Source organism: Dermochelys coriacea, chromosome 19 (genome assembly GCF_009764565.3).
Source record: "Dermochelys coriacea isolate rDerCor1 chromosome 19, rDerCor1.pri.v4, whole genome shotgun sequence".
In the NCBI taxonomy this organism is placed as follows: domain Eukaryota; kingdom Metazoa; phylum Chordata; order Testudines; family Dermochelyidae; genus Dermochelys; species Dermochelys coriacea.
Genome location: NC_050086.2, coordinates 15,417,670 through 15,443,857, shown reverse-complemented (window position 1 = coordinate 15,443,857; position 26,188 = coordinate 15,417,670). Strand labels below are relative to the sequence as shown.

Here is a 26,188-nt window from a genome sequence, read left to right as displayed (position 1 = left end):
TCCATGCGGTACCCTAGGTGATATGCCCTTCCAGTTTGACCCTGATAACTACTCTCTGGCACCCATCTTATAATAGCTCCATCTAGGCTGCATTTCCCTAGTTTGTTTATGAAAAGGTCATGTGAGACGGTATCAAAAGCCTTCCTAAAGTCAAGATATACCACATCTTCGACAACCCCAATCCCTGTCAAAGAAAGCTATTAGATTGGTTTGACATGATTTGCTCATGGCAAATCCATGCTGACTTTTACTTGTCTTATTATCTACTAGGTGTTTGTAAATTGATTGCTTAATTATTCGCTCCAGTATCTTTTCGGGTACTGAAGTTAAGCTGACTGGTCAGTAATTCCCCGGGGTTCTCCTTATTCCCCTTTTTATAGATTGGCACTATATTTGCCCTTTTCCAGTCCTCTGGAATCTCTCATCTTCCATGATTTTTTAAGATAATTGCTAATGTCTCAGATATCTCCTTACTCAACTCCTTGAGTTATTCTAGGATGTATTTCATCTGGCCCTGGAGACTTGAAGAAATCTAACTTGTCTAAGTAATTTTTAACTTGTTATTTCTGTATTTTAGCCTCAGATCCTACCTCATTTTCACTGGAGTTCACTGTGTTAGACATCCAATTGCTACTAAATTTTTTGGTGAAAACTGAAACAAAGAAGTTGTTCAGTACTTCTGCCATTTCCACGTTTTCTGTTGTTTTTTTTCAACCTCATTATGTAACGGGCCTACCCTGTCCTGGGTCTTCCTCTTGCTTCTAATGTATTGTAAAAATGTTTTCTTGTTACCGTTTGTCTCTAGCTAGTTTAATCTCATTTTGGATCTTGGCCTTTCTAATTTTATCCCTACATGCTTGTGTTTGTTTATATTCATCCTTTGTAATTTGATCTAGTTTCTACTGTTTGTAGGACTCTTTTTTGAGTTTCAGATAATTGAAGATCTCTTGATTAAGCAAATACTGGCCTCTTGCCATCCTTCCTATCTTTCCTATGGAGTGGGATAGTTTGCTCTTGTGCCCTTAATAATGTCGCCTTGAAAAATTGCCAACTCTCTTGAACTGTTTCCTCCCGGTAATCTTGCTTTGCATGGGTTCTTATCTACCAACTCCCTGAGATGCTAAAGTCTGCCTTCTTGAAATCCATTATCTTTATTGTGCTGTTTTCCATCCTACCATTCCTTAGAATCTTGATCACTTTCACTCAAGCTGTCTTCCACTTTCAAATTCTCAACCAGTTCCTCCCTATTTGTCAAAATCAAATCTAGAACAGCCTCTCCCCTAATAGTTTTCTTTACCTAGTGCAATAAAAAATGGTCTCCAATACATTCCAAAAACTTGATGGATAATCTGTCCCCTGCTATGTTGTTTTCCCAACAGGTGTCTTCGTAGCTGAAGTCCCTCACTGAGTATGAGTCGTCATACTCTGATTCACATGAATGGCATGATTACAAATACCTGTATAGATGCATCCGATGAAGTGAGCTGTAGCTCACGAAAGCTTATGCTAAAATAAATTTGTTAGTCTCTAAGGTGCCACAAGTCCTCCTTTTCTTTTTATAGATTTGATGGTAACACTGATATTGAAAGGAATTGTTTTTACTATGACCATGTTTGCTGTTCGGTTTACTAGTATTTCTTAAACTCACTTTAGCATGTACACACTTTTTGAGTGCATAAACTCCTCAGTGTGTGTAGCACACAGCACAGTAGAAGTACTTGACTTCAAATTCACTAGGATGTTCTTCCTTTTCTATGGGATCTTTCATAAGTATAAAGCTAGGTTAGTCTCTTGAAATGAAGAATAACTACAAGTTTTACAGGTCTGGCAGTGATGACACACTTGCCCTCACTGAGAGAGCTGCTCAGTAATGAGAATCTCACCATGTGCTCAGATGAGTTTAAGCCAGACTTGCAAAAATGCTCAGAATGCTTTGTTTCAAAGAGCTTACTGCAGTTTTCAATAACCTTTCTCTCTTTTTACACTTAAAGCTGTAGCTGTTCAAATGAGCAACCCTTAGCCGAGGAAGAATCCAGACTGTGTGTGTATGGTAGTTAGAGCTCAGATTAATAACTTATTTTGGTTTGGAATGGAGATGCCTGATCTTTGTCCAAATGAAGGTTGCCATGGCACTTGCCAGGAGCCTGAAGGCTACTCTGTTTGCATAAAATGAATCAGATTGTAGCTGCCTCTCGTCAGTACAGAATTGTGGCTTGCAGAAACTACAGGTCCCAGCATGCAATTTGTGACCTGCTTTGATTAGATACCAGCAGGCACTGATGCATTTTGATCTAAGCACCCTTGGTTGCTTAGATGAAGATGGGCAACAGCATGCTGGGACTGTTCAATGATCTGTGCTTCGGTATTCATGTGCAACTGTAACAGGGCTAAAAGGTATTTTAACATGTAAAATAAGCTGTTGCTACCTGGGATCCGATCTGTTGAGTGGGATCTATCGTTGCTTTTCTCATCGTCGATGGAATTCTCTCACAGAGCACGAGACCACTGGAGTGCATTTTAATGTGCAAAATTAACTGATATTGTCTGGAAATAGATCTGTGGCTGTCACCCTGATTTACCTTTTGGCACTGGAGCCAAGGCTACTCATAAGGTGATCTTGCTGTGCAAAAGAGCTTTGGGGGCTGTGATGACACTGTTTACATAGTACAGTGATTGGTCCTATACAAAATCCTATGTAGACAGACAAATGTAAAATGATTTGATAAGGACAGCACAGTAAGATTAACCAATGTCACCCTCAGAGTAACAGTGTTGCTTAACTTCACCATCTTGCAGCATAATGCTGACTCTGAATCGGCAACACACCAATTTGTACAGATTGAGTCCAGAATGCTGTTTTGCTTTCAAAAGTTACATTATATATTTTTTTTTTGAGCAAGTATATGTAATTGCAAGGCCCAAGCCTGCAGCTTAAAAGCCTCTTTGTCTTCCTTCCCCTTTCTATGCTACACTTATGCTTGGAATAGTTTCCCTGTTCTCTGCTCCAAATACCCACTATGAAAGACAAAATTTGTTCTTGATTGCAGCATTTTGCAATTGAACTTTTATCAAATCCACTAATACATTTTGTCTGAATGCATTGCTTGTCTGTCTTACAGTCTAAGCTGGAGTAGACAATAGGCAGACAGTGGGCCAAATCCGGACTGCCAAATGCTTTTGAACAAACTGTGAAATTTACTTACCGTTATTGTTGTTATTTTTGTATTATTTTCTCTGGAATCTGGACTTTGACTATACCTTTGGACCTTGACAGAATATAATTGATTACCCCTGGTCTAAGCTGTATATTCCTCTGTTAGAAGCAAACATTCTGTCTGAGCATAGTAAATACACATCTCTGCTACAGTGGAGAGCGGATCTGATGTAAAATTTAGTCTTGTATTTCATTCTGACAAGCGCATTCCAATTTAAACTCATTTTCACTGCAACAGTGAGTAGTTTCGCCCTCAGGCTTTGCATTGGTTTTGAAAAAAGTAGAAATTAGAAGATTTTAACCTTCGGCTGATCTCTCCGAAAGACACGAAGCAGACATAAAAGCTTCTGTTGCTTCCACACACTATTGTATTGGATGGGATGCGTTCTACCAGTAAATGCAGCATACAGATTTCTCATCTGATTGTACACCAGTCTTCTTTGGGTAAACTTTTAAGAAAAGAGGCTAAGCCAGGCCATAATTAAAATAACTGAGAGTCCTGGAAATTGACACAACCCACATGAAAATTCACAATTCTATTGATCGTTCATTCTCTCTTAAATGTGACATACAAAATGTTAAAAGTGAGACCTGTGCCCTTTAATTCTTTTTTATTACAGGTTTGTGTTGTATAAAAAAGGCCTGAAAGGGTTTTTGTTTTTGTTTTGTTTTTTTTTTTTAATTCTGCTTGTTTTCACATTGGAAATCCGGGGGTTCTCTAGGTTGGAAACCTCTCCCTGGTGACTGGAGAACTAAATGACAGACATCACAGGAGTCTTGAGAGCAGAAGCGACTTTTTGTTAACTATGTTGTAAAACAGTGTTCACACCTATAGCTTAACCGTTCTGTTTTGGGGAAAGGGTGTCTTTGTTAAAGGTTCAGCAGCAGCACCTTCAGTTATTGCATTGGAGCTCACAATAAAAATCACTTGAGATTCCTGCTAAATGTTGACGTGCCTGGTATATAAAAAGCAAAGAACAAGCCAAAGAAAAAACATGCAGCCATATTTGTATGTTGTGATAAAGGAATAAAAATTGTCACTAGCCCAGTCAGTGGTGTAGTAGTTAAAAAGCAAGAACTGGGTAAAGTAACCTCAGCTAAACTCCATATTCTCCAAATGAGAAGTGGGTAAATTCCATTTATCCTGGACTACACCCCTGAGCATCAGTGCTTTTAAAATCCTTTGCAGGTCACCTTTAAAATAGGCTTTGTTGAATCAAGTGTGATGTGTGCAGGCATTTTTGGTCACGGTTTACTGTTGAGCAAGTCTTGTTTACTATAGAAGTTGACTGAATCCTCCTTTGGCATTTTAGGGCCTGCAGTAGTCCCTCATCAGTACTATGGAGTTACTCCCTGGGGAGTTTATCCTGCCAGTCTTTTCCAACAGCAAGCTGCAGCAGCTGCCGCTGCAACTAACTCAGCAAATCAGCAAACCACTCAACAGACCCAACAGGGACAACAACAGGTAAGTGGCAGTGTCTTGCAGGTACAGTTGGTACCTGGGATTTACATAAGTATGCTCATATGTGTTAAAGAATTGCTATTTCCAGTGACAACACTTGAACATATATGAGACTCAGTTGATTCAAAAGACCTTGGTCTCTTTAAAATAGAGGGGAAAGTATTACCTGTAAACTAACTATTTGGGATCATACCATTCTTTCTATGTTTTGGAGTTTCCTGTATGTGGTCTGGCAGTGATGGTCTCTTTTGCACAACATTATTTGCTGCCAAATCAAGACCAGTCAATAGTGAAAGGAGGAAACTTAAAAATAGCTTCTTGCTGCTTCAGATATCTGGCTAAACCCTTGTTGGAAGTTGTAACTAGCAGAACAGTAGAACAGAAATGTTAGATCTTGTTTCAATTCCAACACATAAAGGAGATAGAGGACAGCTGTTGGCAAGTTTAAGCAAAGTAGTTTTTAAAAAGTGAATATATTGCAGCAAAAAGAAATCCATGAATGAGAATTAAAATTATGCAAAGCAAATTTAATGGGGAAAAGGCATTTGTGTTAAAAAATTGCATTAGGAATAAGATGTTTCCATCACATAGCAATAGCCATAGCTCTGTTGCTATTGACTATCTGCAGCTCTGAAGCGATAACAGTTTTAATATGATGGAAGCAGCTTAATCTTAACACATTTTTTTCATACTGATGCATTTCCCACCTCATACTCAACCCATTTTCCATCTGAGAAGGAGGGATGAGCTTTCTTTCTGTGCAAATGTGGGTTGCTTCAACGTTTTCCCCAGTTTAAAAAAAAACTCACATTCTTAGACTTGTGTATTATCTGTCCTCCCCTCTCCCCTTCATTCACTGTAATGTTTCAAAAACAAAAAAAACCTACTAACATTCCCATTTCCCAGTATCTGAAGCAAAAGAACCTTGAAGTTTGCTGCTCTTCCTTCTTTCTTGTTCACATTTTCAGATGGCAGCAGCACTGTGCAAATCAAGGTGGATCTTGCATGCCTGTTTACAGAAACTCTAGCCGTGACATAGAGGCAAATATGTTCTGAAAATGTAGGATCCCAAAGAACCCAAATATGGAGCAAATTTTAAGATCTTTCACAACAATATTAACACCAAGATTGGTTATTTAGATTGTAATCTCTGTGCGGCAGGCACTATCTCTGGTTATGTGTCTGTGTAGCATTCTAACACAAAGGACCTTTAGATGCTACTGTAATGCAACACATGTAAATTTATCTTCACCAAATGTGTGTCACAATTAAAAAGTGCTTTTGCTGCCAATGGCAAAATTGCCATTCTTGTAAATCTTCAAGCTCATAATAAATATTGTGGGCAATAAACAAAAATTCATGGAAGCCTGTGACCTGTCAGTGACTTTTACTTAAAATAATGATTGGATTGGCCAGCAGATGATTGAAGCCCGGGGATTGGGGTAGGAACAGAGCCCAATCCCTGCTGCTGGCTAAGGGGTTTCCAGCACCTGCTACTGCAACAGACAGCTCCACCGGCTTCCACTGCAGCCTCAGCGGCTGGAGCTCCGGGGTCCCCCTGCCCCAGCAGTGCTTGGAGGCTCTGGAGCCTCCCCTCGGGGTGGCTGGGGCTGAAGTGGAAAATATCATGGAGGTCTCTGAAACTCACGGAATTCGTGACATCTTATCCTTACTTATGACTTACATTGATCTGTATCATAAACTTTGTATTTCCTAAGCATCACTTTTTGTGTGTTTCATTCCTCTCTTACGAGGGTTTTTAAGAGCTGAAAATCCCTTATAGAAGTGTATGAGAGTTCAAATGATAGGCCATAACAGTCTGGATCCCTTAGGTCTTTTAGTAAGTATTTATGGAAACTAAGGGCTTGTCTACACAGGGACACTCAGAAAAATTAATCCGGATTACCTAAAGGTATTAAAGTAGATTAGTTAAATGACATTGAACCCCTTTGTGGACTCTGTTAATTAAAGTTAAAATGACCTTAATTTAATTTAGTTTAATTCACTTTGGAAATGAGTTAATTCAAACCAAATTAAGGCCACTTAGGGGAAAAAACCTAGATGGAAAGGAGGAATGTGAGAGGCGATGCAATATGGAAAAGGCCAGCCAGGCTGTTTGGGTGGTTGGTTTGTTTGGTTTTTTTTTGGTTTTTTTTTTGGCCTTTATCTGCACTAGAACAAGGAGTATAAAGAATTTAAGAAGTAGAAGTTCAAAATGAATCAAATGAAATAGTTTTTTACATCAGCATAAAATTAGCCTCTGAAACTCTACTGCAGGACAAAATTGAGGCAAATACTTTTGTGATTTAATCAATGCTTATAGAAATAAGTGTTTGCAGCAGTAATGAGGACCAACTACTGAGCGGATCACCAGCAGGAATCAGAAGGAATTTCCCCATGATAATATTGCAAATAAGATGTATAATGCAGCTTGTATCTTCTCTGAAGCAACTATATTTAGTCATTGTCAGAGAGATGGACCATTGTTTTGTTCCAGTATTAAGTCATTTGTCATAAATATGCATATTAATATCAATTTTTAATGCAGCAAGACTTGAGCTATAAAGAGAGTTAGAACATTTTGAAAAAAGAAAAGGAGTACTTGTGGCTCACTTCAAGTGAGCTGTAGCTCATGAAAGCTTATGCTCTAATAAATTTGTTAGTCTCTAAGGTGTCACAAGTACTCCTTTTCTTTTTGCGAATACAGACTAACACGGCTGCTACTCTGAAACAGAACATTTTGAAAACTCTTACTAACTTAGCTAAGCTATTAATGTTAATTAAGTATATATTAGCTCTTTAAAAATACATATTTTATTAATAGTAACAACCCTTATTAGATGTAGATCAGGTGAGTGCTAAATTAGTCCCTACAAGCATGTGAGAATGGAAAATGAAAATGACTCTGAAAGTACTGATATAATGTGATGTGGAACAATAGTTAAATTGTGTTACTTAAGGTGGGTTTTCATTATAGCAATGTAAAAATGCATCATAAATAGTCTGCATCTGTATGGAAATCCAGAAAGTTAACTTAATATTCAACTCAGTATTTTCTGTTTCAAAAATAACTTCCAGATTAATGTTATAAAAAATTATTCCATTGTTGCTAAACTCTCCCAGCTCAAGATGGATGATAAAAGAGCTGCTGGTGGCACCACAGTTCCTTTGTTTGTAGTCATCATTACCATCATGTCATGAGTAAAAATAGTCTCTGCCCCTCTCATTTTATACCTCAGAAATGCATGCTAATCTGAATTTCAAGCTCTGCATCAACCCTCTCAAATGTATTTACCTAAAACTTGTGCACATATCCCGAGATTGCAAGTTTGATGTGTTTGAGGTTTGAACCTGCTATATTTAGTTCAGAATTAATGCTGAAAACCCACTGCTAAACCAAACACCAAGTCAGGGTGAACATAGTTTAACAACCAGTATCTAATGATTCTTCAGGGCTAGAAACAAAATAAATCTGTTATACTGCTGGAAATCAGAGAGGTACCATCTTTGCAGTGGTATAAAGCGTTTGCTTTTTAGCTCTTGCGTGTTGAGAGTTACTGGACCTTACGTGCTCTTTTTACCTGCCATCTTCTCCACTATATAGCTAGCATCTGGACTTAGCAGCTGCTGTCTTTAGAACGGATATAACCAGAAACAAATGCTTTGTAGCATCTTAAAGCCCTTCAGATAAAATAAAGCAATAATCTTTCACTCCATTGATTTTGGACCAGTTATGAGAGGGGCAATTTTCGCTTCCTGACGACAAAGTCAATCTTCAAACCTCTGCACCTGGCAAGTCACTAACATGCGTGATTGAATTGAGCTTCCACACTTACACCAAGAAATGCAGGCACTGGTAAAATAGAAGAAATGAAGTGTGACAGACTTGCCACTTTAGGCTTGGCATTCAGAGTAGGGTCTTGCACTCTGTAAATCAGGTATATGCTGAAATGGCTTTTGCCGTGGTTATAGGCTGGTTCAAAAACCATCTATCATAGATATAACCTGTAGTATCTGTCATTGTTTTTACAGTCCCAAAAGTGGCCAGAGTGCTTTAGACTTAAAAATATGTGTATATATTTTAAACGCAAACCTTTCTTCCCCTATGAGAGAGACCCTGCATTTCTGAGGGAAATCCTCCCAGATGCTCCCTTGGAAGAAGTGCTGCTCACATGTTGCTGTGATTTTTTCAGAACTCGTTTGGGAAACCTAGCTTTTCATTTAAAAATACCAGTTTTTCCCTCATTCCCCTGTGCTTTAGTGGTTTTCAAAAGTGTGGCAATGATGATCTACTTGCCCTCACTGAGAACGCTGTTCAGTAATGAGAACCTTGAAGAGCTGTGCCAGCACTTTTGAAAACCTGCTAGAATGATGTATATGGTACTTTCTCTTTCTTGCTTGGGACATCCCAGAGAGGATGGCAGATTCATAAAAACACCAATATTTCACTTGCTGTGACAGATCCTTCATCATGCATGTTCAGTACATTGCACCAGCATTGTGCATGCTCATCAGTTCACTGCAGCTGTTGAAACCACTTAGACTGGAGGTGGGTTAAGTGTTTGTGAAAATCTGTTAACTACACTCTTCTCTCTGTTGGTGCGCCAAGTCAATATTTGCTTCTAATAACTTTCAGGGAGGCGGGCAGGAGACACCTTTCTATGTGATCTGTTATTGTAAAATGTCTAACGTGCATGGCACCACGTGACAGCTTTTAATAGGCTGAACTCACAAGTGGATGCACACTTTTTCGTAACCACTTGAATAGTAGGCTTTCACAGATAAACCGCAGAGCAGTTAATGCATCACACACTTTAACTGCAAGGGCTACATGTAAAAGACATTGTGTGATCTTGTTATTGAAGGGGTCACTGTTTCACAGATGGGTCTACAGCTTGGAAAAACTCAAGCCAAGTCACCATGTCTCACTAGCCTATGAGAACTAAACTGAGTGTTTCTTCATTTCTGCTCAAGTTGGTAAGCTTTAAGTGTCATTTCTGTGCACACCAGTAGCCAGATGTGTTATTTTCAGAGGACAAATACCAATAACCATTCTTTTCCAGGAGCAGTGACTGTTTCTTAAAGATTTGTTTAGAATGGTGTAAATTAGAGATGTATGGAAACAGGAATGAAAAGGTTAGTGGGTGAAATTTTCCCAGGTCAGGTCCAGTAAACTTGACAGGGGCATCTTTAGGTATCATGAAAGCATTTGTACCCATTTTAACATCAGGTCTTCTGAGTTTAATACTTCAGTATGTATAAGACTTTGTAACTGAGAGCACAGTCCACTAAGAATAGAGAGAAGAAAAACTACACTAATTGTCACACATTTGTCATAGCACAGCGGTTCTCAAACTGTGGGTCACGACCCCAAAGTGGGTCACAACACCATTTTAGTGGGGTCACCAGGGCTGGCTTAGACTTGCTGGGGTCCAGGGCTGAAGCTGAAGCCTGAGCCCCACCACCTGGGGCCGAAAGGGTTACAGGCCTCCCGCCTGGGGCTGAAGCCCTTGGGTTTCAGTTTTGGCTTCTCCTCCCCACCCACTTCCCCCGCATGGGGTGATGGGGCTCAGACTTTGGCCTCCCATCCTGGGCCGTGAGGCTCGGCGGGTTCAGGCTTCAGTCCCCCATCCTGGGGTTGTGCAGTAATTTTTGTTGTCAGAAAGGGGTCGTGGTACAATTACGTTTGAGAATCCCTGTCATAGCGCATAGGAAGCTGAACACTTAACTAGAGAGACAAGGTGGGTGAGATAATCTTTTATTGAACCAATTTCTGTTGGTGAGAGAGGCAAATTTTTCAGTTTACACAGGACTCTTCTTCAGGTGACCTGAAAGCTTGTCTCTCTCACCAACAGAAGTTGGTCCAATAAAAGACATTACCTCACCCACCTTGTTTCTCTAATATCCTGGGCTGTATCCATGGCCAAAACACTGCATAAACTTCTTGACTAGACTGTTCATAAAAGTTGTAGAAATGTTTTCAGTTATTTTGGCTTGTACACTAGTTTCAAAGCAGACAGACTAGTCAATGATCCTGTTTTTCACTCAGGTCCTCCGTGGAGGAGCCAGTCAGCGTCCTTTGACTCCAAATCAGAACCAGCAGGGACAGCAGACTGATCCACTCGTGGCAGCTGCAGCAGTAAACTCTGCTCTTGCTTTTGGACAAGGCCTGGCAGCAGGGATGCCAGGTATGGACTCTGTCAATGCCATTGCAAAGCCAAGGAGTGCACTAGATAAATTGCTACTAATTTTCTTTGAACCAGCTGTGCTTTCTGATGGTTTAAATCCCTTTGTCAAAGGTGAAAAGAAATGTTATCTCCTGTCCTGCTTCACTTACTCTTAGGATACAGATTAAATACACTTACTCTTAGGATAAAGTCAGAAGAGAATACATTCGGTAGCTTGGCTGTTTGAAAGAATTAATGACTTCTGTGGAAATTTCATGTTTTGGGTATCTATTGTATCTTTATGGATCTTTGCCTTGGGTGAAATCCTGGCCACAATAAAGTGAGTAGCAAAACCCCCATAGACTGTAATGGAGCTAGGATTTCACCCTCATATAGTATGTCCAAGATTTTATGTAGACGCTAGTGGTTTTAAAAATAATAATTACAATAAATTAAGTTGTCTACTGTGGTTTGTCGCAACTGTTTCTGTTTCTACCATGGAAGCCAATGAGGAAGATGGTCATGATCAGCTGAGAATTTAGTCTTCCACTGTATTGGGTTTTTTGTGGAGCCTGGCTAGGCTAACATCTTTCTTCCTCAGCACCTTACATCATCACTTCCCAATAGCTGTTCCTGTGGGGGCACATGTAGGCAGCCTCACTGTCAAGAACACCAAGGTCTGCAGAAGATGAGCTCCCATAACATTAGTTGTGACCCACAAGACTGTTACCAACTCTCTTGACATATAAACTGCAGTATTGTAAAGTATACAGGCCATTATTGACATGCTAAAGGGATATAAGTATGTCTGGTTGGTCAGAGTTAGGTTAAGTGAATGTTCTATAACTTTTTCAGCCTGAAGTCTCTTGCTTGGGAATTCCATATGGGTATAGGCCTTCATATGACTTGGAGTGTAACTGTAGAAGGCTTTATTTTGATTATAGAGTGAAAGGTAACGTGCACGTTGCAAGGTGTGTTTGGTTTATTGGTAGCCTCAAATTGGGCATTATTAATACTACTTAGGCCAAAAAAAAAAAATTTTCAAAAGGTCTTAGCCCCCATTAAGAAATGTTAAGCACTTCTGAAAATCTAGTCACTGGGGTTAGACATCTAAATGGGAGTTGCTCTTTCTTGACAATCTGGCCCTTGTCTTTGGGAGGGCAGTGATTTGACAATGTGAATCAGCAGCGCCTCTTTGTGATCAGATGTTGGGATATTCTGCATCAACCAAGCTTTATAATGTAGTGTTTGTTCATATGCACAATAATACTGATGTAGTTAAAGTGGTATAGCTGCCCCCACCCTCACCAGTATGGACACAGGTTTAGTGGTATGAAAGGCACCTTACATATATATAGCTTATTCCTGTAAGGGAATGGAAATAAGTTGTGCTAGTAGGACTACTTTAGTGTGAACTCAGCACCTTTTGAGTTTGCACGTGCAGCATCCACATGGAGGAGTTACAGCTCAGCACTTTAGTGCACACAGCTATTTACGCTCCCTTAGTCTGAACTGCGGGACAGTATAGACATGCCGGGAGAAGCAGAATGTATGCAGTTTTTTACCTATTTACATTTGAAAATGTCCTGTAGCTGTAATCAGAGCTTCTCTTGAAATAATCTGAAATGTCAGTAGCTCCTGGTGGTAGATGGCTTAGTTGTGTATGTTAATTTGTCTCTGTATTCTTAGGTTATCCTATGCTGGCTCCTGCAGCGTACTATGACCAGACGGGTGCCCTGGTGGTGAATGCAGGGGCTAGGAATGGCTTGGGGGCCCCTGTGCGCTTGGTAGCCCCTGCTCCTGTCATCATCAGTTCCTCAGCAGCGCAAGCAGGTAAGTTCCAGATAGCTAGAAATGTGTGTGAAAATCTGTCCCATCCATGTGGAAGATGGGGACAATTCTGTGAATGATGTTTGTGCACTCGGCTGTAGATGTGCTGGCAATGATGACACACTTGCCCTCACTGAGATCCATTACAGGGATTGCTGCTGAGAACTTTCTCTGTACTCTGTGGGCTGAGCCTCAAAATATGTAACTGAAGAGTGAGCATAGAATAGCCTTTTGTACCACTTTGCAAAATTCCGATATTATCAACAGTACCTGGTGGCATCTACTAAAATGAAGATTTTGAAACGATTTGAATAATAATTTACCATGCTCGGTCACCTTTTTTTAACTGAAATTTCCCAGGGTTATTTTTTGGATTACTGTGTTTGGGGTTTTTCTATTAGGATATTTTCAGAGGTGTTGAGGAGAGGTTTGAGCCAAATCCCTTTGTACAGCTTTAAATGATCGAAGAGTGGAAGGAAAACGTTCCCTAATCATAAAATAACTCATTTCTAAAGGAAACTCTCAGCATTAATGTTGTGTTAACAATGTCGGCTAATGTTACTTAATATCTTAGATTATTAAAAATCAAAGTCATTTTGATTGTCAGATCCTTAGTACTGCACGTTTGGGGTTTCACACATGTCGGGGAATATTATTTGTTTTTATTGGGTGTGTTTAATTGGGTGGACATATTTCTATTGGCCTTCAGTTTTTACAGAATTTAAATTTAATTCAAGCTACAGTTGTCCCTTTAAAATGTAGCTTGGAAGCAGATTGTGTTTGCTTTTGCTACCTCTTGCTTAAACCTCCACAAATGGTAATTATCTTGAAAAAGACGCACACCCAAATACAGTGACCAGGTGTCACAGAGATATGAGGGATACTGTTGCAGGCCGGCAAATGAGCAAGACACTTACAAACTATCTGGAAAAAAGAAACGTTCAGTGTTCGTAGCACAACTGAAGTGGTTTCAAACCTAGCTGTGTAACAAGAGACAGAAGATCAACACAAGGCCTGTGCAGCACTGCGTGCTGCTTAAGTGAAAGGTGTGTATGTTTTGTGACAACTCCCTACACAGGAGTGAATATCACCCAGAGGGAAGAGTAGTAAATAAAATCAGTAGTAAATAAATGGTACCTGCTAGTTCTAAGCCCCAACATGGATTGTTTGTTTCATTGCTTTTCTACAGCTGTTGCAGCAGCTGCGGCTTCAGCCAATGGTGCAGCTGGTGGTCTGGCAGGAACAACAAATGGACCATTTCGCCCTCTAGGAACTCAGCAGCCTCAGCCCCAACCCCAGCAGCAGCCCACCAACAACCTGGCATCCAGCTCGTTTTATGGCAACAGCTCTCTGAGCAGTAATTCCCAGAGCAGCTCTCTCTTCTCTCAGGGCTCTGCCCAGGCTGCCAACACTTCCCTTGGCTTTGGAAGCAGCAGCTCTCTCGGCGCCACGCTGGGATCTGCGCTGGGAGGTTTTGGAACGGCAGGTAGGCATGTTAGCTGGTCTGTTGGAGATGGAACAGCTTGGAACAAGCTGAATGTGCTTGTTGAGTATCAATTATAGAAGGCCCAGGCTGATACAACCCTTCTTTTTTAGGGCTTATGCCAACTGACTGCCATGGGCTAGACAGAAATTTCACTTATTAGACAGGTTCTAATTGTGTCTTTATGGAGTTTTTACCTTCCTCCGAAGCATCTGGTATTGTTCTCTCTGAGAAAGGAGTTTGAGCTAGATGGAGGCTTGATCTGATGCAGTCTGGCAATTTCTGTGTTAATATTGTAATGCTCTTTCGGGGAAGTTCTTCATCATCCTGTTGCCCATGAGGCTGACCTCTCCCCTGGCTGAACAGGGTGGATGATGTTTCCATCCACAGCCTATCTGTGCCTGATGGTCCGAATAGGCTCATTCAAGGGTGACACAAACCTTCTTCACCTGAGGCTGAGCAAGCTACATTGTTGGGCCCCTACTAACTCCGAGCTGTCAGTGTTGTTCTGTAAAATCCTTTTTCATGGGTAGTGTATTAGAGATACTAGATCAACAAATTCTATTAAACAAACTTGGTATTGGGCCAGGCAGCCTCTTTGCATTGATGGAAACAGTTCTAGGGACTGATTGTGCCAGGAGATGCATATACACAATTCCCATTAACTTATGAAAAGAGGAGCCCTGTGCCAAGCAGTTAAAGTGGACACGGGTGCATTTTTCGTTTTATTACATACTTCTCAACACTCCCATCACCCTGAATGGTTTGTAAATTTCATTTAGTTTTATTCTCTCCCATTTCAGTTGCAAACTCCAACACTGGCAGTGGCTCCCGCCGAGACTCCCTTACAGGGAGCAGTGACCTGTACAAGAGGACATCCAGCAGTTTGACGCCTATTGGACACAGTTTTTATAATGGCCTTGGATTTTCCTCCTCTCCTGGGCCTGTTGGTATGCCTCTTCCTAGTCAAGGACCTGGCCATTCTCAGACTCCACCACCTTCCTTATCTTCACATGGATCCTCTTCAAGCTTAAACCTGGGTAAGGAATATTATCCCAACATGGAAATAATTACTGGTGAACTCTTTCTCCATGCTGAGTATTAAACTACTATGTAATTATTTAGGTAAGATAAGCACACTCTGGGAACTGTCCACACCTGGTATTTTTATGACAGACCTGCTACTTTCACACACCAGACAGAACTCTGAACGGGGAGTTGGAAGAGCTGGGTTCTAGTCCTGGCTTTTCCAGTGATTCACTCATTTTATGCAAGTTTCGGTGTCCCAGTTTCCTGTCTCTAAACCGTGGGTAATACTCAACTCCCTTCCTAAAGCATTTTGAAGGCATGGAAGAAAAGCACAATAAAAGTGTCAAGCATTATTTATTTGTTTTAAATAAATAAATAAATAAATAAATAAAAGGAGCAGGTAGGCTTGACCCATAACCTTTTTAGATGTTTTAAGTTATCCTTTAACCTGTAGGTTAAAGATTTTTGAATAAGAAATGAGTAGATTAAGGCAATCTCATATTTTATACCAAACGTAGCAATTTCCAGAGCAGCATTAGTTTTATGCTGTGTTACGTGTAGCTATTCAGTTGATGAAAATTTCACATTGATGTGGCCTATCAAAAGAAAAATCATAGTTGGACATTGAGTTTAGTATATTGTTATATGACGACATCCCTGGCCAACCAGGACTTAAATAATTCTGTAAGAAATGTCATTAAAAACAACTAGCTTTTTAAAATTGTGCTTAGAAAAGATTGAAATGAAATGAGTAGTAGACATTGAATGTACAAAAATATACAGAAAATTGTTGGACTAAAATTCATAATAATATACTAAACTAAATAATGCATATGTTCATATGTGAATAATGGGCTTGTAAGCACTGCCTTCCCACATGAGAGATTCACTCTCTGTAGTGATTCAGGGGGACCAGTAACTAACTGGTTTTTCATTATAATGTGTTGTACAAAATAGGAAATTATTCAATATTCAGGTTATTACCTTGTTTTTGACTCTTCATATGAACACACATCCACATTGGCAAATCTCCTGAATATTTAGAACAGATCTCCCTTTACAGGCACTTTCCAACACCAGAGTGTTGAAATTAAGTGACCGCCTTCCACAAGTCTATCATGCATATCTCCTACTTGTAATTTAGTTTGTGTATATCAGTGCTTAGCACATTCCTGGTCTACATGAGCATTGTATTCAGTATTTAATGGCATATCAGTGTAGAATATAAGACTTTGAGTGCAGCGGGGTATGATACAGTAGCTGTGAAGGTGAGTTTCGATGTGAGAGAGAAAATTGTTTGTATAACCTGGAGCTTTCCAGGGGTTGAATATATTTGGAAAGGTTGTAGATTTTATTTTGTATAGTTGGGTGTTCATCAGACTGAAGCTAAATGTCCCACAGTAAAATCAGTACAAAACATTAAAATAGGAGCTAAAGATCGACTGTCTAGAAACAGAGTCTGACACAAGGGCAGGACTATGGCCCTCAGCCAAACAAAGGGGAACAATATCCCCATTTAGTATGGGGAACAGGGAAGTGATTAATCAATCCAAATGTAAGAACATCGGAACTGCCATACTGGGTCAGACCAAAGGTCCATCTAGCCCAGTAACCTGTCTTCCGACAGTTGCCAATGGCAGGTGCCCGAGAGGGAAAGAACAGAACTGGTAATCAAGTGTTCTATCCCCTGTTGCCCATTCTCGGCTTCTGGCAAAGAGAGTCTAGGGTCACTATCCCTGCCCATCCTGGCTAATAGCCATTGGTGGATCTGTCCTCCAGGAACTTATCTAGTTCTTTTTTGAACACACAGTGGAAAAGAAAGAAGGGCACCCCCCCCCCCCCAAAAAAGGTCAAGTATAAGCCTGCTTAAATAAATGGGCCGTAAGCCATTTCCTAAAAGCAGCCAGAAAGGAACTCTGATGGCTCCCCCCCACCCCCCTAAAAAACTCTGCTCCAAGCCACATATTCACTATGGCTGATTCTCTGCCCAGTGGTTACACATGGTGAAAGGTGATTTTAAGAGCAGTTCCTGTACAGTCTCCCTGCCTATGACTGTTCTCAATAACATTTGTTTGTTAGCCATTTAAATTTTTTTAATTTGGTTTGATTTTTTTTTTTTAATGCAAACTCAATTTGGGTGTTAATTAAGTGAGCTTCTTCCACAAGTCTATCATGCAGCGAGTCCAGAATGGTGCTTTGGGATTTCACAGTATAGTGAAAGCTGTCATCATGTTAGTGAATGCCCAGTTCACTTTGAGTTTGGGGATGATTTAATCATCATCTGATAGCACTAGATTCATCATCTTTACTTAATGCAGAGTCTGATCTCATCCCCTTTAGAGCTTAATATTGGAACTAGTTTCTGATGGGGAGAGGAAGTACTCTCATCTCAGTAAAGATTTAAATGACAGCTGGGCCAGTTATAAGGGATTATTAAACCACCTGTTCCTAATCAGTTTGCAAAAGAGGGATCGAAGAAACCTGGTTTAGAATAAAGTTCTACCAATGTATCAATTAGAAGAAAAAATAAGTTCTTGCAAGCAACTTTGTTTCAGGACCACAATGAGATGATGGTAGGTAAGGTTGAGGTTTGATTTTATTTAGAATCAGCAATCCTATTGGTTAAATGGTGTACAAGTTGTTCCAGGTTTGTCCTTTTATTTAGCCCTGGTCTTCACTACAGAGTTGGGTCGAAATAAGGCGGGTCGACCTAATTATTTCAGTCTCTACACTATAGCCTGACTCCTGCTGATGTAAGTGTCCTACTACACCAACCTAATAACTCCACCTCCACAAGAGATATGGAGCCATGAAATTGACAAGAAAGCCACTCACAGTTTGGGCTGTCACCCTGGGGCAGGTGGGGGGCTCCAGCAAGAGCTGTGCTTCTCGCTGCTGGCCAGGGTCCCAGCTCCTGGCCAGGAACCCAGGTGCACCGAAGCTCCCAGCTCCCCACTGAGAGCCCGGCTGCTGCCTGGGCTCCTAGCATGGAGCTCCTAGCTGGGAGCCCAGACAGCTGCTGTGTTCCCAGCACGGAGCCAAGAGCCACATGGGCTGCTGAGTTCCCAGTGGGGAGCGACACAGAGCTAAGAGTCTTAGTTCTCAGCCCCCCACACTGCCTCTCTTACGTCAGCGGAAGCGCTCGTGGTGAGGACACGCACCACCAAAAGAAGGAAGATAAGTAATTGCTGCAGTGTCTGTACGTGGACCTAACATGGGTCGACTTAAGTTTGTAGTGTAGACATGCCCTTAGCCATGTCATGGCTATGGTCTTTTAACTGGAAGTGATGTATTCTCTATTACTGAGTGCTGTACAAGCCAGGAAGATTCATCCCAGTTCTTTCAGCTGTCTGATTATATCATAGCTGTGAAATATGGCTTATATTTAACCAAACTGGTTCTTTCTGGCATTGTAATCTTGAGAGTTACTTGGGCAGTACCAAGTACCGCAAACTGAGATAAGCAGTTCTTGAAATAGCCTACAAAGAGAGACTGCAAGAGGGAGACCCTGAGTGAGATGATTATACCACAACTCAAAAGTACAAAATTTGCCTAGGCAAGATAAATGTATTATTGTAACGCTACCCTCCATGGATTTTAGTTCAGTATACATACACAGTCTCTATCCAGTAGTGTTTCTGCTGTTGCCTTAGGTTGCAAAAAATATTTTTTTTCTTCTAACCTCTCAAATTCCATTGCAGAACCTATTGATTCTTGCAGATATGTAGGAGAGACAGCTGTCAAATTTTGAAGTCTTAAATGTTGTGGCTCTTGGAGGAAACTTTGCTATTTAAATTCTTGTAGTACATAATGAGAGGCTATAATGTAGACATGTAATGCATGGGTAATCTCTCCTTTGCAGAGGTGGGGAAAAGAGGTGCTTAGAAAGTTGTTGAATCCTTAGGATTTTTCTTCATTGAGAGTTATTCCTGATTAACTACCCAGATTAAATCCCTATTTGGATGCTTTTATTCCAGAATAAGGGTATCTATACAAAAAGAAAAGGAGTACTCGTGGCACCTTAGAGACTAACAAATTTATTAGAGCATAAGCTTTCGTGAGCTACAGCTCACTTCATCGGATGCATCCGATGAAGTGAGCTGTAGCTCACGAAAGCTTATGCTCTAATAAATTTGTTAGTCTCTAAGGTGCCACAAGTACTCCTTTTCTTTTTGCGAATACAGACTAACACGGCTGCTACTCTGAAACCGGTATCTATACAGAGAGTTAGTCAGGAATAGATATTTTGCTTGAAATTCACACCCTACCTTAATCTGAGTTAATGGGTTTTAGTGCCATGTGTTCTGCTGCAGTTAGTGACACACTTCAGGGCTCTGCAATAGATTGTACAAAAAGATCACCAATGAGAAGTGTTAATCAGCTGGTATGGCGTTACTTCTGGGTAATCCTGCCCTTCCTTGCAGCTTGCAAGGCGTTTTGGTTTGAAAACTCCTTTTTCTTTTAAAACAGGATTTAGGTGCCCTCTAGTGGACAATCACTGTATATCACCCACTAGCCCAAGTTCAGTGTCTCCCTTGGTGAGAATCATAGTTGGCTGTTTCTCAGAGAGTTTTCTTTTCATCGCCCTTCTGCTGGGAATAGCTTTCATTCCAACAGTTCCTCCATTCCAAGCAGCCTGGAGACCCTGCAGGTGACATAATCCCCAAGTGTTGCTTCCAGGAACAGTTAGAGCAGCATGGCTGCAGCTGCCACTTTGCTGCTCCAGAGACCTGTGCCTTCCCTTGCACAGCTCCGGAGCACCTTGAATTCACCACCTCAGTACCTCTCTGGCTGGCTCTTGAATAAAACAGTGCCATCAGATTAACACCTGAGTCCCCCCACCATGTGCCAATAGGCACTGAGGAGAAACCCAGCAAAAAGGTTCCTGCCTGAGGTGGGAAGTGACTTGACTGGATCAGCAAAGTCAGTGTTGGGATAGCTGCTTCTGTTTCAGATCTCCCCACTACCCAAAACCAGGATACAGAAGCTGTTGTCTTGCACTCCCTGTCTGTTGATTCCCTCTTACCCAGGCCAGGCATTCTGAATGAGCCATCTCTTCTCACTCCAACCCCAATTGAGCAAGCTTCAGCCAGGCCCTCTGCCTTGCTCAAGGAATTAAAACCATCCTAAACCTGTCATTTATACGACAGGGCAGGTGCCAGTTCACCTTCCCTATTGTGTGATTTTGGCTTGCTGTAATATGTGGTTAGGACACTGGATGCAGATGCCACCTCCAGAGACAGTCTGATACGAGTGTCATTGGATTGCTTCAGACTTTCTGGAGAGCCACTTGCAAAGCTTTTTCAAGGGTCTTCAGAATAGACCAAGATAATGCCACCTTGGTTCCTCCAGGGATTCTCTAGATCCCTCCCAGGGGATTTTTTTCCTTTTGTATACTGGATTAAGTTCCACAGCAAGTCCAACCAGTGGGCCCTTTCACACTGCACCAGCACCAGAAGTTACTTTATCAGCAGGAATCTGCAAGGTCACATCCAACCTTGCTTCACCAACAGCTCCGACAATGAGACCTTTTACTTCCAGTTATGCACCAGCCTAGAAAGAAGGCTGAGAAACATCGTCTGGTCATTTTCTGAGCTCCAGAAATCAAATCAGATGGGCTCCAGTGTTACCCCTCTCCCATACAGTCTTCAAATCCCACTTGTCCTGTTGAACCCTTTGAAAAGATGAACAATCACAGTTACCTCTGTTCAGGGGCAGCATGTCAAAGCAATTGTCCTTGTCCTGCTTCAAAGTAGAAGTAAAGGTTTATTAATTCATGGCTTATTTTTAGTCTCTGAAAAGTTGTGAGGCTTTGTGACTGATCTCTGGTTTGCCCTTTCTCAACTTCTTCAACAGAAGAATGAGAGTTTCAAATAGAAACATTAATGCTTATGATTCAAAATTAGGGGCGAGGTCTGTGTGCAAGTATAACTGTACTGGAGAGAGATCGTCACAGTGGTTGTTATGGTTCACCATAGTGGGTCAACATTACTATTTTGGAGCTATGCCATTCAGGCCGTCAACATCAAATCTTCACAAAGACAGTGATGATTCTGGTCTCCCAGCACACGTCAGGGAGTATAAATCTGCCATTCCTTAGACAATCTCCCAATACATTCCCATTGCATAAGAAGTAACCACCTGCACTAGGCTCCAGGTTGATTTCATCATGAGCAGAGGGAAGAGCTCATTGATTCCAGCATAGGTTATCATACATGAGAGTGCCCATTTCAGGATGGGCCACATCATAATGGTCTGTTCTAAAGGCAGTTTTCAAAATTTCACACTGATCCCTTCTGGCCCCAAAACCCACCAGGCTTCAGAACATGGTGATTATGGTAGTGTGCACGGACTCAGTTTGAGGTGGACTTTAACTTTTGGGATGTCTAATTGGACAATTGGGATGTCCAAAGAGATACAATGAAGAAGAGCTTTGAGCTTCCCAGCTCAGTATGAAAATCACCAAGGTGTAAGGTCCCTATTGCAAGCATCTCTTTGAGAAGTAGCTATCAGACCTTTCCATCATATGTATTCATCAGATGCCACTTCAGATGGAAAATGACCTTCATAGGAACTGGTTAGGGAGGGAGTACTGGTAAAGCATAAATTTGCTAGACTTACCAGTAGTCAGGAATGTCATTGGCTCACTTTCTCCCAGAATTCCTGCTCAGCTAGCCACTATGCACATAGAAAATGAGAGCCACCTCCTTTCCCCCCCCTGCTGTTGGTGATGGCTTATCTTAAGTGATCACTCTCCTTACAGTGTGTATGATAAACCCATTGTTTCATGTTCTCTGTGCGTGTGTATATAAATCTCTCCTCTGTTTTTTCCACCAAATGCATCCGATGAAGTGAGCTGTAGCTCACGAAAGCTTATGCTCTAATAAATTTGTTAGTCTCTAAGGTGCCACAAGTACTCCTTTTCTTTTTGCGAATACAGACTAACACGGCTGCTACTCTGACACCACTGGAAGAGAGATCTTCTCTCTCCTGGGGTGTGCAGGATGGGGAATTTTCATATATGCCCTTTGTATCCAGAAGAAGCTGAACAATCAAGGAGATTCTTCCCAGGGGAGTGGGAACTCAGTGAGACCATTTTCAGTTACTTGACTCCCATGGGATGCTCCCTCTCAGGGAACCTCTTCATTAAGTGCCATGGGAAAGTGCAGTTAATTTTGTTCCCAGCACTGGCAGCTGCAAGCTTGGCTAAAGGAGGCATGCTCTTCAGATGGGCAGCCCTACAGATGTATGCATCACTCACCCTCTTTCTCCTCCACCTCCTTGTCAGAGATGCCTTATTGGATTTTTGGGCACTGTGTTCCTCTCTGCCCCCATACTGGCCTTGCAGACTGGGTTCCACTTGGATAACAATGTCTTTCTCTGAACCACATAGTAAAATCTTTCAGTGGTAGCCGTGTTAGTCTGTATCAGCAAAACAAACAAACAAACAAAAAACTAGGATTTCTTGTGGCACTTTAGAGACTAACAAATTTATTTGGGCATAAGATTTCGTGGGCTAGAACCCACTTCGTCAGATGTATGAAGTAAAAGATACAGGAGCAGGTATAAATACATGAAAGGATGTGGGTTGCTTTATCAAGTGTTAGGTCAGTCTAACAAGATAAATCAATTAACAGCAGGATACCACTATATTTTCCACTAAATGCATCTGATGAAGTGAGCTGTAGCTCATGAAAGCTTATGCGCAAATAAATTTGTTAGTCTCTAAGGTGCCACAAGTACTCCTTTTCTTTTCAAGGGAGGAGAAATAACTTTTGAAGTGGTAAGAGAATGGCCCATTACAGACAGTTGACAAGAAGGTGTGAGTAACAGTAGGGAGAAATTAGTATTGGGGAAATTAAGTTTAGATTTTGTAATGACCTAACCATTCCCATTCTTTATTCAGGCCTAATCTGATGGTATCTAGTTTACAAATGAATTCTAGTTCTGCAGCTTCATGTTGGAGTCTGTTTTTGAAGGTTTTTTGTTGAAGAATTATCACTTTGAGGTCTGTTATTCAGTGACCAGAGAGATTGCAGTGTTCTCCGACTGGTTTTTGAATGTTATGATTCCTGATGTCCAGATTTGTGTCCATTTATTCTTTTGCTTAGAGACTGTCCGGTTTGGTCAATGTACATGGCAGGGGGGCATTGCTGGCATATGATGGCATATATCACATTAGCAGATGTGCAGGTGAACAAGCCCCGGATGGTGTGGCTGATGTGTTAGGTCCTATGATGGTGTCCCTTGAATAGATATATGGACAGAGTTGGCACCGGGGTTTGTAGCAGGGTTTGGTCCATCGGTTGGTGTTTTTGTTGTGTGATGTGTAGTTGCTGGTGAGTATTTGCTTCAGGTTGGGTGGTTGTCCGTAAGCAAGGACTGGCCTGTCTCCCAAGGTCTGTGAAAGTGAAGGGTCGTCCTTCAGGATAGGTTGTAGATCTTGATGATGCGCTGGAGAGGTTTTAGTTGGGGGCTGGAGGTAATAGCTAGTGGTGTTCTGTTACTTTCTCTGTTGGGCCTGTCTTGTAGTAGGTGATTTCTGGGTACCCTTCTGGCTCTGTCAGTCTGTTTCTTCACTTTACCTGTTGGGTATTGCAGTTTTAAGAACACTTGATAGAGACTCTGTAGGTGTTTGTCTGAGGGATCGGAGCAAATGTGGTTGCATCTTAGAGCTTGGCTGTAGACAATGGATCATGTGATGTGGTCTGGATGAAAGCTGGAGGCATGTAAGTAAGTATAGCGGTCAGTAGGTTTCCGGTATAGGGTGGTGGTGATGTGACCATCGCTTATTAGCACTGTAGTGTCTAGGAAGTGGACCTCTTGTGTGGACTGGTCCAGGCTGAGGTTGATGGTAGGGTGGAACTCATTGAAATCTTGGTGGAATTCCTCAAGGGCCTCCTTCCCATGGGTCCAGATGATGAAGATGTCATCAATGTAGCACAAGTAGAGTAGGGGCATTAGGGGACGAGAGCTGAGGAAGCGTTGTTCTAGGTCAACCATAAAAATGTTGGCATATTGAGGGGCCATGCGGGTACCCATAGCAGTGCCACTGACTTGAAGGTATACATTGTCCCCAAATGTGACATAGTTATGGGTGAGGACAAAGTCCCAAAGTTCAGCCACCAGGTTAGCCGTGACATTATCGGGGATACTGTTCCTGACGGCTTGTAGTCCATCTTTGTGTGGAACGTTGGTGTAGAGGCTTCTACATTCATAGTGGCCAGGATGGTGTTACAGGAAGATCACCAATGGAAGTCAGTGGTTTCCTCAGGAAGTCAGTGGTATCTCGAAGATAGCTGGGAGTGCTGGTAGCGTAGGGCCTGAGGAGAGAGTCCAGACAGCCAGACAGTCATGCCCTCAGGGTGCCAATGCCCGAGATGAGGGGGCGTCCAGAATTCCCAGGTTTATGGATCTTGGGTAGCAGGTAGAATACCCCAGGTCGGGGCTCTAGGGGTCTGTGCGGATTTGTTCCTGTTCTGCTTTAGGGAGTTTCTTGAGCAGATGGTGTAGTTTCAGCTGCCTGTAATGGGCCACTCCCTCACCACTTCAAAAATTATTTCTCCTCCCTTGGTACCCTGCTGTTAATTGATTTATCTCGTTAGACTGACGTAACACTTGGTAAAGCAACCCACATCCTTTCATGTATTTATACCTGCTCCTGTATCTTTCACTCCATGCATCTGGTGAAGTGGGCTCTAGCCCACGAAAGCTTCTGCCTAACTACATTCGTTCCTCTCCAAGGTGCCACAAGGACGCCTCTTCTTCTTTTTTTTTTTTTTTTTTTTTTTTTTTTAAATAGTAAAATCTTGTTCCTCAAGATGAGTTGCAACAGCTGTCCACTAGAGGGAGCCTGGGTCCTGTATATCCGTGTTTCTCAATGACTGGTCCGTGAGCTCTCCCTGACTCAGTTTAGGAAGCTGGTCCCTGGTATCAAAAGGGTTGAGAAACACTGCTGTATGTAAAGGGGAAAAGTCTTCAGTGAAGCTGAGTGGGTGGCAGGACTGGGCAAGTTTGTAACAGTTGATGGAACTATGTGAGAAATTACAGTTATGAATAAAGAAACGGTGTTTAGGTTTTTTAAGTGACTTTCCATTCACCTGTGCATCCCCTAAATGTAGTATGAATCCTAAACTCTTCCCCACTTCTCCTAACAGGGAGATGATTATTTGGGGCTATTTTTGAAAGCTTTTCAATCATTATATTTGCTCACCGAGGTTTCCCAATGAAACGTGTATTGAAGGGACAGTAGGACTCCCGTTAACCAGTAAGAGGTAAAATTGCTAACTGAAAGACAGTAGTGGAAAATAAATAATTCTGTTTCTTTTGTGTATTTGGCAGCTCATTGTGTTGAATTTCACCATTTTCTTGTGTAGTCGGTTTATTTTGAGTGAGTCGTTTCACGCAACAACAGAGGAAAGAAAAACATTGGGAAAATGAGGAAAATCTGATTGAAAAACCCCACAAGTTGACAGGGAGACTTGGCACAGATGTATCTGAAACACTTCTAATGCACCTGAGGATGCCTTTAAAGTTGTAAAAGTAGCTTTGGGAGCCTGCCTTATCCTGGGGGAGACAGTCCAAGATGGGCTGCACTCTTGCAACTTTAAAAGCTGCTAAATTCCTATTGCATTAGCAAGGGCTGTCACTGGTGGAAATACAGATGTTACCTTTCACACTTGTACATATTACTACACTACATCCTTAAAAGGGACTTTAAAGTACAGGATGGGCCCTGGATGGGCTAGGAGAGTCAAATAGGGATGCGGACAGTCGCTGTATTGTGATAGATGGAAAAGACTTGGAACTGACAGCATGCCAGATTTTGAGTCTCTTTAAACAGTCTCAGGAACCAAAGGTCTTATCAGTTTTAAGCCAAACTCCACAGTGAAATCTTAGGCAGTTCTGCATAAATACAATAGTGCTGGGTTAAAGAACCATGCTTAAACACAGTCCTAGCTAAACTGTTTTCTGGGACAGTTTGGCCAGTCTGTCTTCAAGAA

The 26,188-nt window shown here is 41.6% G+C and overlaps 1 protein-coding gene and 2 non-coding genes across 17 annotated transcripts in view; all 3 read left to right on the top strand.

Moving 5' to 3' along the window:
- PUM1 (pumilio RNA binding family member 1) overlaps window positions 1–26,188 on the top strand; it is a 120,921-nt gene that overhangs the window by 80,511 nt on the left and 14,222 nt on the right. For all 15 annotated transcript variants that reach the window (XM_038377386.2, XM_038377387.2, XM_038377385.2 and 12 more), the window contains 5 exons: window positions 4,528–4,679; window positions 10,726–10,864; window positions 12,533–12,676; window positions 13,863–14,159; window positions 14,960–15,196. In XM_038377386.2, the coding sequence (XP_038233314.1) occupies window positions 4,528–4,679; window positions 10,726–10,864; window positions 12,533–12,676; window positions 13,863–14,159; window positions 14,960–15,196 (969 nt within the window). The remainder of the gene's footprint in view (window positions 1–4,527; window positions 4,680–10,725; window positions 10,865–12,532; window positions 12,677–13,862; window positions 14,160–14,959; window positions 15,197–26,188) is intronic.
- On the top strand, window positions 1,824–1,910 carry LOC119845589. The gene has a single exon (XR_005289643.1). It is a non-coding gene; the product is annotated as a small nucleolar RNA SNORD103/SNORD85 (small nucleolar RNA).
- LOC119845590 lies at window positions 8,951–9,024 on the top strand. The gene has a single exon (XR_005289644.1). It is a non-coding gene; the product is annotated as a small nucleolar RNA SNORD103/SNORD85 (small nucleolar RNA).